The 13312-nt window shown below is 28.9% G+C and overlaps 2 protein-coding genes across 3 annotated transcripts; one reads left to right on the top strand and one right to left on the bottom strand.

The window, feature by feature from the left end:
- Positions 1-525: 525 nt before the first annotated feature.
- Positions 526-3608, bottom strand: LOC135927669 (endothelial cell-specific molecule 1-like). The gene is made up of 4 exons (XM_065463811.1): positions 3460-3608; positions 2109-2238; positions 1852-1980; positions 526-755 (listed from the first exon to the last, which is right to left on the bottom strand). The coding sequence occupies exons 1-4, from the start codon at positions 3516-3518 to the stop codon at positions 645-647; spliced, it is 429 nt and encodes a 142-aa protein (XP_065319883.1). The 5' UTR covers positions 3519-3608; the 3' UTR covers positions 526-644.
- A 2480-nt stretch (positions 3609-6088) lies between these two features.
- Positions 6089-12665, top strand: LOC135925937 (CCN family member 2-like). Of its 2 annotated transcripts, none has more exons than XM_065461534.1 (7): positions 6089-6212; positions 8304-8451; positions 9086-9208; positions 9316-9452; positions 11555-11687; positions 11802-11930; positions 12421-12665. In XM_065461534.1, the coding sequence occupies exons 1-7, from the start codon at positions 6154-6156 to the stop codon at positions 12529-12531; spliced, it is 840 nt and encodes a 279-aa protein (XP_065317606.1). In that variant the 5' UTR covers positions 6089-6153; the 3' UTR covers positions 12532-12665. The 2 variants fall into 2 exon arrangements, with proteins under 2 accessions (XP_065317606.1, XP_065317605.1); XM_065461533.1 differs by having other exon boundaries at positions 6138-6218.
- Positions 12666-13312: the final 647 nt, after the last annotated feature.

The following is a 13312-nucleotide window of genomic DNA, read 5'->3' as shown; positions in this document are numbered from 1 at the left end:
GTACTTTTAACTTTATAGAGATTAACTTATAAAATATTTTTTACAAAAATGATTTGAATTTATAGAGTCTTAATGCCAAACACTGTTCATAAAATTTATTAATTATTCCCTAATGTAGTTAATAGTTTTTTAAAAAAATTATATTGGGAAATGAAACAAGAATACAATTTTATAAAGAGATTAATAATTTTAGTGAATTTTGATTTCATAGTAGAATAATTAAAGTTTCAGATTATTTTGATTTGGGCAATAAGAAATTCCTACTGTGATTGAATGGTGATCTTTAATCAAAAAACTCTATCCATAAACATAAAATTGATAAATTAATACCAACATAATGATGTATTTATTTTTTATCTATTTATTAAAAAAACATGTTTTAATATTAGAATATATTACATTTAATTATTGTTAATGTTACCAATACAGTAAACCTTTCTAGCTGAAATTATTTGTAACCAAATATTCAAAATGTGATCACAATTGTTTCTACAGATTAATGAAAACTGTATAAGAATGATAAAATAGTGTTTATGCAATATTTATTGAAAGCTTGTATATATATATATACATTAATTAATATTAAACACTAAAATTTGAAGATTATTTTAAAAAAAATTTTGGAATAAGACGACAATTATTATCTATGAATCTTTGACGCATTTTCCCATCATCGACGGATGAGGATGTTCACATTTCAATCCCTTTTTGCAATTCCCTTGCATATGACCTACGCCGCACGCTTCTCCTTCCGCCTAATAAGAATTATTTATTTTTTATATATAGCTATTAATTTTTTTTTGAAATAAACTTAGATTGATGCCACAAATTTTTTTTGAAAGTTTTGAGTGTATGGATCAGAAGTACTGCAAAAATCAATTATTTTTGACCAGGAGTTCATGAATATAAAAGTTTTCAAGCTAAAGGCAAGGTTCAGTTATAATACAATATTAGAATAAGGAAAATAATCTTATGGCCATATATTTATTTTATCATCTTTTAGCTAACATATTTATGTTTTGGACAAATATTTTCTTTTTTATTTCTCCACCCTAATGATGATATCCTGTCCCACGTAAAAAAAAGGATAAATATTTGACCTTATAAATAAAAATTTATGGCACATTATCTTAGAAATCATGGCTAAGTTTTCAATTAATTAAAAGTTTTTTTAAGAAATAACTCTGTGGATTCATTTAAGACCTCTAAGACAGAGAATCTCTTTAGAAATCTGCCTATCTAATTTCCTGATACTCTCACTCCCCCCCCCCCTATAATTATATACCCCCATTTTTAATAAATGTCATTTAGTAAGTTCTTTTATTATATCAACTTTTTTTTTGTCGCACCATTTTAGCGACTTCTTCTTAAAAAAATTTTCAGTCAATATATATCAGAGATCTGCAAAGAAACCATTTGCTTTACCTAAACCGGATATTTCAACCGGCCCGGTTCTGGTTATATATTTACGGGTTAAGCTCGAATTATTGATATTCGGATCATAACGGATATGTTAGGGTGTATTTAAAAAAAAAAATAAAGATAGATATAAAATATATCTGTTATTTTTTAAACGAAACTTAAAATTTTATACATAAAAAATCCTTTTAAAATTAAAATCATTTTTCGATACTGATTATAATATCCTATGATGAGGGAATTATTATTATTTTTTGGTCGAATATTTAATTAGCAATGCTACGACTGATTATATGGTATAAATGATCAAGCCAAATATATGCAAGAATATTTTTTAATTTGTTTTTATAATTCTTGTTTCACTTAAATTCGGGCTTTCCTTTACAAATATGATATTGTTGGTGCAGTTAAAAACAATAGAAAAAAAATAACTCTTGCGTATTCCGTTGTACAGATCCCTTTTGCTAAAAATTCGTCCTTGTAGTTATCTAGTATACATATTAATCCGCTGGAACATTTGTTCATTGCTAGATATGGTCCCCAACACACTTCGCCTTTCACCTAAGGATATTTAACGATTGAATAAGTACAATCATATATAAACATAATCATCCAAAATATTTTCTTTATATTTCTACATTCTAGATATGTTCAAGGAATTAAATGCTGTTTATTTAATTTCGAGATACTTTGGCGCAAACGTAGCAGCATCCACATTCGTCGATAGTTAGGTCGCCTTTGCAATCCGAGGGCGGAGCCGTTAAACAATAAGGCGTACTTTTGGCACAAGCACAATAGGAATCATCAGCATCCACAGATCTTTTATATTTGATATTTTTGTTTTTAAAAAGTATGTAAAAAAATAAAATTTTCCAAATCGATTAAGTTTCAAAGTATGGATATAAGTCAGGATCGGATCTCAAAAAATTTATGAAGAATCATTAAATATTCACTTTACCGTTCGTATTTTCCATTTACTCATTTTTCAAAAGCGAATATAACTGTTATAGAACCAAAATTTAAGATAATAATATTATTAAAAAACAGGTCCGGGCCGGACCGGCAAAGTTCTAAAAATGGAGGCTAAAGGGGACCTAACAATTTGACCCTTTGCAGGTTTATTAGATAGTATCGGAAATGAATAAATATTTTAGCCAATAGAGTATTACATAAGCCTCGAAATTTAATCAAGAGAGGGCCAAACCTTTTTTCTCCGTTCCATCAATTGGAGGCCTTCACTAAATATTATCTTTGGATAAATTCTTATAAGATCCTTCGATAACCCTGATCATAAAGAAGGAATTTCTTCAATTTTAACAAGAAGATCCCTGGAAAGATCTGAGAATAATGAGGTTAATTTTTTTTTTAAATATTAACAATTGTAAATACACATATTTTTTATTCCGAAATAAAAATATATGATTGTCGTAAATTAAATTTAAAATAATGAATATGAATTTATTTTTTGAAATGTTTCTTAACTTTTATAGTTTTCGAGAGAGAAAAAAAAGAAAATTTAAAACAGATGTTGGAACGGAGAGAAGAACTAAATGATTATTTTATAGCACTTCATCCTATCACCTTCCGGCGTTCTTCGAAGCTTTTGATCAAAAGAGTTTTCCTACATATGGAAGATAGATTCTTTCATATGACATCTATAATGGCTGCACCAGTCCAAAGGGTTAGGGTATAGGATTAGGGTATAGGATTAGGGTTAGGGGCCTAATTCCATGTGAGAAATGAGCTTCAATTTGTTCGGTGACATATACTTAAAGATTTTTTTGTATAAATTTTCATGGGAGATTTTTTATATTTATTCTATATAATATATCTAATTTTCAAATTTAATTATTTTTCGCCAAGATGTGAAAATTATGGTTTTAGTTATTATGTCACAAGTGGATGAAATATTAGAAAGTTTTCTTAGTTGATAATTGGTTCCCCATTTAATTCATTAAACAAATTTTACAAAAAAAACTTGATTGAAAATTCTTTAAAAATAATATAGAGGAAAATTTATATCTATTTTATCAAACTTACTTATTAGAATTGAATAAAACTAATACAATCCCGAAACACAATTTTGCAGCGAATTGCATATTTTAAGATAAAAAATTTTTTTTTGCAATGAAAATAGAAATAAATTGAAACAAAATTTTTAAAATAATTTCAAGGACGTTTCTAACCATTGTTAGTATAATAAATGTTTTGAAAATTTTGTTCCTTTCTCTTAAAATTACGAAAAATGACAATGGCTATATATATTCCCAGTTTGAGAACAATGTTGTCATCTTGCAATTACAATAAATGTTGTTTATGAGGGAAAGGGAAGTTTTCAAGTAGGATTGAGATGTTTAAAATTATACTAATCCGCAAAATAGAAAAGACCGGGATGTTAAGTCGGTGCATTGAGCTTCAGTTTATTTTATTTCTTGTAAACCGTTTTGATCTTCAAATTTTATTGTTAGAATAAAATTCTATTTGTAAACTTGTATCAATAATTTTTAAAAATTATGTTTATTAAATTATGGGGAAATTAAAAAAAATGTGTTCTTTGAGATCAAAATTGGAAATATTTTTTATGCATCGCAATTTAGGAATTTATAATAAAGTTTCAGGAGTCATATGGAGAAGAGAAGTTCACGTTTAAAAATCAATTTTATAAAAGTTATTAGTGATATTAGTATCTATATCTATATTATGCGTAATGACTAATAAATTCTATTATGATATAAATGCAAAATTAGGGGGAAGCGATATGAATGCAAAACCTGAGACTTTTGGTGGAGTCCAAAATATATATAGACTCAATTTTCCTAACCCTAAGCAAGAAATCCAAATCATGATTAGCCACAAAAAAATGAGAAAATTTAAGCCAAAATTTTGGGGACCCTTATATAGCCTAATTTATTTTAACCCCCTTCTCCCCCCAGCATGTTTTAAAATATTTAAGCGAATCTGCCCACCCTCGGGGAATAGCCGGCCCAGGCCCAGATCCACATATTTAAAATTAAAATATTTCACAGCTGTGGCAATCTCTCAATTCGAAAAAATATATATATAGTTTAATCAGATTTTTATCCCTTATCAAATATTTTCGTCATAAAAAGAGTTCCATATTTTGATATCAGATTAATTGCTAGCTTATCCTACCCAATCACGAATAAGGTGGTATACTAAGTACTTCTTATCCAATCAAATTTCTTTTAAAACTTTAACAGAATAAGAGGATTCCTAAATTGATTGTTTAAATCATCACTTCTTTAAAATCCTTAAAAAAATCTTGATATTTATTAATAAATAGTGATTACGACAATTTCATATCAATTTTCCCTCCAAATACTCCGAGAAATCCATAATGTTTGACCCCAATGACATATCAAATACCTAGACTGAGAATTCATTCATTAAAAGTGTACATCAATGCAAATCAGCTGGAGACGCCATCTTGGTTACACTAATCATTATTAAAATTTTAAACGAGAGTCTAATTTATTCCTTTATCTGATGCAAACTTTATTAAAGAATTACCGGATCATCGAGATAATAAGGAAGCAAGTTATCAATTTAATAGTAGTTTTTAACATGAGAATAATTCCTAACATGTGTTACCAAAATGGCGGGTCCAGCTGATCTGCTTTTAACGACGCTTAAAAATGCATTTTAACGAATGAACCGTCAGTCTAGGAATTATACATGTCAATGTGTTTGACAGTTAAAATTTAAATCAAATATTTTTATTTACCTTTTTTTTGTAATGGGTTTCAAACGAATAGTTTTTAAAAATTTACTACATATTTTATTATTTTCTCTTATAATTATAAAAAAAATTTTTTTTTTAAATTTAATATCCAAGATAACGTATTAGTGGGCACATTTTAATAAAATTATTATAAATTGATTAAAACAAATATATATTTAAGATAGGATATTGAATTTATTTTTGCTCTTCTCTCCTCTTCTCTTCTCTTCTCTTCTCTTCTCTTCTCTTCTCTTCTCTTCTCTTCTCTTCTCTTCTCTTCTCTTCTCTTCTCTTATCCATATGACTCCTAAACTTATTATAAATTTCGAAATTGCGATGCTAAAAAAATATTTTAATTTTGAACCTCAAGTTTTAAAATAAACAAATTTAAAAAAAAATTTCAGTTACGATAGAATGTTTTATGTAACAATAAAATTTGGAGATCAAAACGGTTTACAGAAATAAAATAAACTGAAGACCGATGCACCGATCTAACCCCGGTCTTTTCTATCCTGCAGAATATTATAATTTTAGCCATCTTGACCATTCTTCGTTTTTTTTAAAAAAAATAAGCTTGATTTATCTATTGCAGTGTGTTAAATGGCTCGTTTTGAGCCGATTTTTAAAACGGATAACTCAATATTTCTTCTAGAATAACATTATGCAATCCTGAAGATTTTGTCTGTAGAAGGAACACAGGAATGGACATCTATCAGTGAAATCTCGAGACTTAGGCAAATATTTTAAAGGCTAAAATATAGTTAGCCGTTTTTAAATATATCAAACTTTCCATCTCACAACAACATTTATTTTGTAAGATGATAACAATGTTCTCAAACTCGAAATATATAGCCATCGTCATCTTAACAATTTTGAAAGAAAGGAACAAAATATTTAAAAACATTTATCATACTAACAATGGTTATAAAAACGTCCTTGTGGAAAAGCTTTGAAAAATTTCATTTAAAAATTTTTTTTTTAATCTTAATAATATGGAATTCGCTGTAAAATTGTGTTTCGGAATTGTATTAGTTTTATTCAATTCTAATAGGTATATGTAAGTTTGATAAAATCGATAGAAATTTACCTCTACATTTTTTTAAAATATTTGCAATCAAGTTTTTCTTTAAAATTTGTTTAATTAATTTAATTGAGAAATATTCAGCGCCAAAATCGACTAGGTTAAAATAATATAAAACTTTCTAATATTTTCTCCCCATTCGTGATTCGTGACATAATTTAATTACCAAAATCATAATTTTTCATATCTCTTTATATATATATATCTATTATGTTTGTATACGTGAAAAATAGTTAAATTTAATAATAAAATATAAAAATCTCCCTTAAAAATTGATACAAAAAAAATCTTTTAGTATATGCCATCTGAAGTTCATTCTCTGATACTAGGCTTAGTTTAATAGTTTAAATATTGATAGATATACCATTTGGTCAACTTTTAAAGAATCCATCTTGCGTAGGTTTAGAACACCCTTTATTCTTAAACCAAATCATCGAAGATGCTATCCAATAATTGGAATGGTTATAGGATGAAGTCCAATAAAATAATCATTTAGTCCTACTCTCTATGTTCCAACATCTATTTAAAATCTTTTCTTTTTCTTTCTTAGAAAACTATAAAAGTTAAGAAACATTTCAAAAATTATTCTCAGATCTTTCTGGAGAACATTCTTGTTAGAATTGAAGAAATTCTATCTTCATGATTAGCAAATTAAGGAAAACGGCAAAATCTAGGATCTTATCCAAACATAATATTTTAGTGAAAACCTAAATATTATAGCATATTGATGGCATGGGGAAAGAAAGGTTTGACCCTCTCTTGACTAAATTACAAGGCTAAATAATTTTTTATTGACCAAAATATTTGTCATTTGTGAATATAATTTGTAGAAAAACCAGCTCCAATATTATTAAATATTCCGCTTTTTGTAATCGATATTTATCTCAGAAACTTGCAAAGGGTCAAATCGTTAGGGTCCTGGCTTAGCCCCAGAAGTTTTTTAGAAACCGGCCCGGTGCATTTGTTATTCGATTTTGAAAAAGAAAAAATCGAAAGTGAATCATTAATGATTCATCAAATTTTAAGCTTATTTAATGTTCGAACGGAAAGTTGTCGGGACTAATTAAATCCAATTGATCAGCTGTCTTCCTCCAGCTAAAATTAAATTTTTTGAGAATAGATCCGATACTGACTTATAGAGCTTCCCATTTAAAAAAAGGAAAAGTTTTAATCAAAAAACGGAAAAGTGTCAATCATAAAAAGTCTTAAAGGTTTTAAGAAAAAGTCCGAACAAAAAATGAAAAGGACCAATCAAAAAAGTAAAAGTTGCCAATCAAAAAAGGAAAAGTCCCAAAGGTTTAGGAAAAAAGTCAGATCACTAAAAAGGAAAAGTGTCAAACACAAAATTAAAGGTGTCAATCAAAATTCTCATTCAAGAAAGGGAAAATCGTTATTTTTTTAATTTTTTTCTTAAGAATTCTCATTTTTTCAACAATTCTTTCCTCTTTTTTTTTCATTCTACATTACAATTATTTTGATTTTTTATGATTTTTTATTTCCTCCTTATAATTGTAATCTTTTACACAACCTTTTCAATCTCTTTTCAATTCATTTTCTAATCTTTATTTTTCTGATCTATTCATCTTTTCTCAATATTTTTTTTTATTCTATCTTTGTTAAATAAAAAGAAAATCATGCTTTTTTAAAATTCATATAATATAAATATAAAAATTTGAATGCCCAAATTAAACAAGTTCCTTTTTATTTTGTGATTTAACGTTAAAGTGTTCAATTTTTTGAGGTGCTTAAAACACTGCAGCAAATGCTTACTGTATTGCATATTCCAAGCTGTTACCTTATTTTTATTATTCTTGGCGCTCAGATAAATTTGAGCTCAAGAACTTCTTATATCAAAATGAGGATAATAGATTCGTCTTTCTCTCCCAAAAATACAGTTTTAATTGATTAAAAGTTTTTGCAAACATTATTGTTCATTTCTTCCTCTATTTGACTCGTAACAATAGAGAAACTCGATAGATTTTTTATTAGTAATTTTTATTAAAAAAAATTGATTTTTTTATCTACTAATTTATTGAGGGACTTTAAAAAAATGATATATAGATTAGCAATAAATCTTTTCGAAATACCAGATGAGGCATTGGATTGTCCTTGTCAACAACTTCCGGTAAAATGTGCGACACCTCCACCTACTAATTGCAAGGCAGAGGTCGTCAAAGATGCTTGTGATTGCTGCCACGTTTGCGCTAAAGTAAAAAAAATAAGATAAATATGTATGATAAGATCTTTCTGGGAATAACGAACTTATCCAAGATCATCAAGTGAGGATTTAGGAATATCTTAATTTTTAGATTCCATTAGGGTTTAATTTTTAGCGAAATTGTATTCCAGAATGCCTAGAGTATTATTTTGTGAAATTTAGACAAACTCAGCGTTGAACACAGTACAACTATTCAATTTAGAGTATAATTTTTTAAAAGAAATATTACAGCGAAATTATCTAAAGATTTATAGCTAGTCATTAGTGTTCTTAAATCACCTAACTATGACCAATTCTAAAATGACTCTGTCAAGTTTTTATCCTAAAGAATTAATTCCAATATTTAAGTTTAGGTTCAACTCTAAGGTTTCAGTCTATTTTTTTTAAGGTTAAAGGCTTGGCTCAGCTTTGTAGGAATTGGCCGAATACGTTACGCGACATAACATACTAGTAAATCTCCATATTTAAGAAAAAAATTTTCCACGTGGGTGATTGGCTATCGAATTCTCGATTAAGATTCAGGATATTGTCGTTATTCCCCAAAAAAGTTTTCATCTAATATTTTTTATGAATTAATGATAAACAACGTATATTTTTTAATATTTAATGGTTTTTTATTGGATAGGTTGTAGGGGAAGTGTGTGGGGCACCGTATTTCGAAAAGGGTAAATGTGCGAATGGTTTGATATGCCTTATCGATTTAAAGTCTAGTGAATCGGATGGAACATGTGTGCTCGAATTTCCCAGAGTAATCATGCTTTTACAACACTTGCTCACACATATAAATCATTATATCTGAAACCTATGATATTAATAAACTTTACAGAATATATATATTTTCATATTTTATATTAGAACTTACAAGAACCTTGCGGAGATGCCTTACAGCAAGGATACTGTAAACCAGGTTTAATCTGTTCACAACTCTTCTCAGGAACCATGAATATGTGCGTTATTCCCCCGATAAAATTACCGATACAACAAACGCGCCAGTAAATGTTTTGGCGCTATTTATTTATCAAAACTTTATTAGAAAACGCGGGCTATGAAACATTTTGTCCAGAGAAAATATTATGCAGCCCTAAAGATTTTTCTCTCATGGGGTGGCACCAAGGTTTGGGAATCTGTCAGCTAAGTATCGTGCCTTAGGTCTATTTTTCCGGCTAAAATATTGAGTTAGCCGTTTAATATTTGGATCAGATCGAGTCGTTTAACAACATTTTATACGCGTATGTTCGCTAGCAAATTTAAAATGCGCATGCTCTCGCAATTTTTTATTTTCGCGTATTTTTGTAAACAGTATAAACGGGCGTGATTGGTCCTAACATATATTCGCGCACTTTAAATACGCGCATTGATAAAAATTTACTACGATTTTCTAAGCGATTAATTTTCTATATTATTTACCCAAATCAGGGTTGGACGAGACGGTCAATTGACCAATCAAATTCGGTCAATTGACCGGTAAATTGGGAAAATAGAATTAAAAGATAATTGACATTTTGGAAAAAAATGACGTTCCTATTAACTATAGATCAGGAAAGAGGTTGCTATAGCTTATGTAATTTGATGGGGAACACATAAATCATTAAATTATAAATTATTCAATGTATCAACATTCATTTCTATAACCCAAAACCGAACCTATTTTTCTGGAAGGAGGGTTAACCAGACCTGAAAATAAATATAGCCACGAAAGACTTGAGATTAATCATCTTGATATTTGAATAGGTTGTTATTGTAGCGATGGGCGGGAATTTGTTTTCCCGCTTCCTCCCTCCGCTGCGTATCCGCCTATAAAAGTATTTTTGATTGTTTTAAAATCGGCTCATATTAAACCATTGTCTTACATATTATTTTCTATCTAAAGAACTTGATCTCTTCAATCGAAAAACTTTTTTTTTTATATTAAAGATGTCATGCGATATATTTTTTGCCGGCTACGTCGTTATTATCATGGAATACATTTAATACCTTATTTAACATCTTAGCCAATCAAGGAGTAAGAAGTTAAAAAATCACGTGTTCGAAATCACGGAGACAGCCGAAAGATCATTTAAGGATTTATAAGAAGAAAGAATTTGATTATAACATATAGCTCATGAGGACATATCAGAAAAACTTTAATACAAATGGGGGAGACCAGGCCTAGTCGGCCCAAAGGGGCTTATCGGTTTAGGGGATTTATGGTACACAACCTGAATCTTTATAATTATTTTAGCTATATAACTATCGTAATTGATAATATGTGAAAAATAATTAAATTTGAAAATCCATATAAAATTACAAAAAAAAAAGAGTATACTAACAAATTGAAGATCATTCTCATATGGTCATTAGGCTTATGTTGTTCTTGTTGGTTTTAATGTCATTTTGGTCAATTTTGAAAGAATCAATCATCTTCCATAGGTTTAGAACACTCCTTTGAACTAAAGCTTCGAAGATGCTGGAACGATGCTAGGAGGAAGTTCAATAAAATAATCATTTAGTTCTTCTCCCCGTTCCAACATCTATTTAAATCCTTTTTTTTTCTCTCTCTCTCGAAAACTATTAAAAGTTGAGAGAGATTTCAAAAAATAAATTCATTTTCAATACTTAAAAATAAATTACTTCACGATCATATATTATTATTTGGGAATATAAATATTTTTTTTGAAAAAATCAACCACCTGATTATTCTCTGATCCTTCGGTGGATTCAGTCTTGTAGAATTGAAGAAATTCCTCCTTCGTGATTAAGTGTTATCCAGGGATCTTAATTTAAACCGACTTTTAAAAAAATGCGTATTGATTGGAACGGGGAAGAAAGGTTTGACCATCTCTTGACTAAATTTCAAGGTTTATGTGTAATAATTTTTTTTTTGGCCAAAATATTGGTCATTTGTGAATATAATTTTTGTAAAAATCCCTCTCCGATATTAATTAATATTCCGCTTTCGTAATCGATATTATCTCGGGAAACTTGCAAAGGGTCAAATCCTTAGGGTCCCCGCTGAGCTCCAATTTTTTTCAGGGATCCGATACTGACCTAATATCTTTACTTAAAAAAATACTTAAAAAAAAACTTCATAAACAAAAAATATTCAATATATAAGATTTGTCGCGGATGGTTTTGATTCCTATTGTCCTTGTAGGAATTTAACGCGTAAATGCATATGGACTCCGCCCACGGATTGCAAAGGCGACCTAGCTTTGGACCAATGTGGGTGCTGCTATGTTTGCGCCAAAGTATCTTGAATTAAATAAACCGCATTTAATTCTTGAACATCGTATGTAGAATGTAGATGGATGATTTTTTGTTTACATATGATTATTCTTATTTCATCGTTGAATATCCTTTAGGTGAAAGGCGAATTGTGTTTGGGGCCGTATCTACCGTTGAGCCAATGTTCTAGCGGATTACTCTGTATACTAAATAACACAGAGGACCCTCTCCAATCAAAAGGGATATGCATGACGGAATACCCAAGGGTTATTTTCAATTGTTTTTTTAAAACTCTAAGCCAACAATATAAAATTCGTAAGAAAAAGCCTGAATTAATAAGCGGAGGCGGGAAGTTCAAACTCTAGCTCCCTCCTACCCCTTCATTTAAATTTGAACAACGCCCCAAATTATAAGAGCTATCAACGCGATGCGCGCATGAGAGTTAAATGGAAAGAGGGAAGAGCGAATTCCCCTCTTCGTATTATATTTTAGTGTAATTCTGCTAAATTTTTTCAGATAGGAGAAGATCTAATATAACTTCCGTAGAACTTACAGTAAAAAAATTCCCACTCAGACCACCCCCCCCTCACACCCATCCCCTATAAAATCTTTAAAAGCAATAGTGGACTTATAAAGAGGATTTATAATAAATTCCCTTTCTTGTTTTTTTTTAATGTTTATTGGAAAAATCACATTTAATTGATTTGTATGGATGATAATTTTGATTCATTTGATGTTTTTATTGTCGTTTACTAGGAGGAAGGAGAACCGTGCAGTGAGGAACATATGCAAGGCAATTGCAAAAAGGGATTGAAGTGCCATCGCAGGCATCCGTCCTTGATGGGAAAATGCGTCAAAGATTCCTAAAGATTTATTTTTTTTTATCACAAAGAGAAGAAATACTTGATTTATACCAAAATTCTTTTTTTAAAAAAAATAATCTTTAAATTTTAGTGCCTTAATATTCAATTTATTCAATAAAACTATTCCTATATTCCTAATTCAGTTTTCAATAACATGTATTTAAGTAATTTTAACTATAATAAATATGTTTTGTCCATGTAATTAGACCTTTGCTTTCTCTCAAATATTCTTAACGGCTGAATGAACCATATGCCGATATATTAATATTGATTTTAACCTAGACGTCAATGAACCAACCATAAATCTTTGAAATTGAAGATACCATCTTGGTGATTTATAAATAATTCCTATGGCAAAACGTATGAATATCTTTATAGTGAAGGAATTTTATAATATTAAAACCTCTAATTCAGTCATAAATCTAAACATGATAAACTATCCTCTACATTTGTGGGTAAATATGGTTACCCTATAATATTTTATCAGCCAAAGATATATCCTTTTTACCGATCTTTGTAATTATTGGCCAAGAATACTTACTACACTATATCTATATAAGATAATAATATTTTAATTGTTGTTTATCTCTGAAGGCTATAAGATAGAGTAAAAGATAGATTATGGTTTCTAATATTTATTTAATATTAGATTTTTTTTCCAAATTCGACTCAATCCAACAAAATTTTACTTAGAAAATCGAAGTTCTAACAGTATTTTTATATTGAACTGTAATATACGGTATTTCAAAGAAATCGGAAAAATTTTATGAGCTTTCAAAGATAAT

The sequence above is a fragment of the Gordionus sp. m RMFG-2023 genome, chromosome 3 (assembly GCF_954871325.1).
Source record: "Gordionus sp. m RMFG-2023 chromosome 3, tfGorSpeb1-WG-v2, whole genome shotgun sequence".
Lineage (NCBI taxonomy): Eukaryota > Metazoa > Nematomorpha > Gordioida > Chordodea > Parachordodidae > Gordionus > Gordionus sp. m RMFG-2023.
Note: the sequence above shows the minus strand (reverse complement) of the source record. Positions and strands in the feature narration are given on the sequence as shown.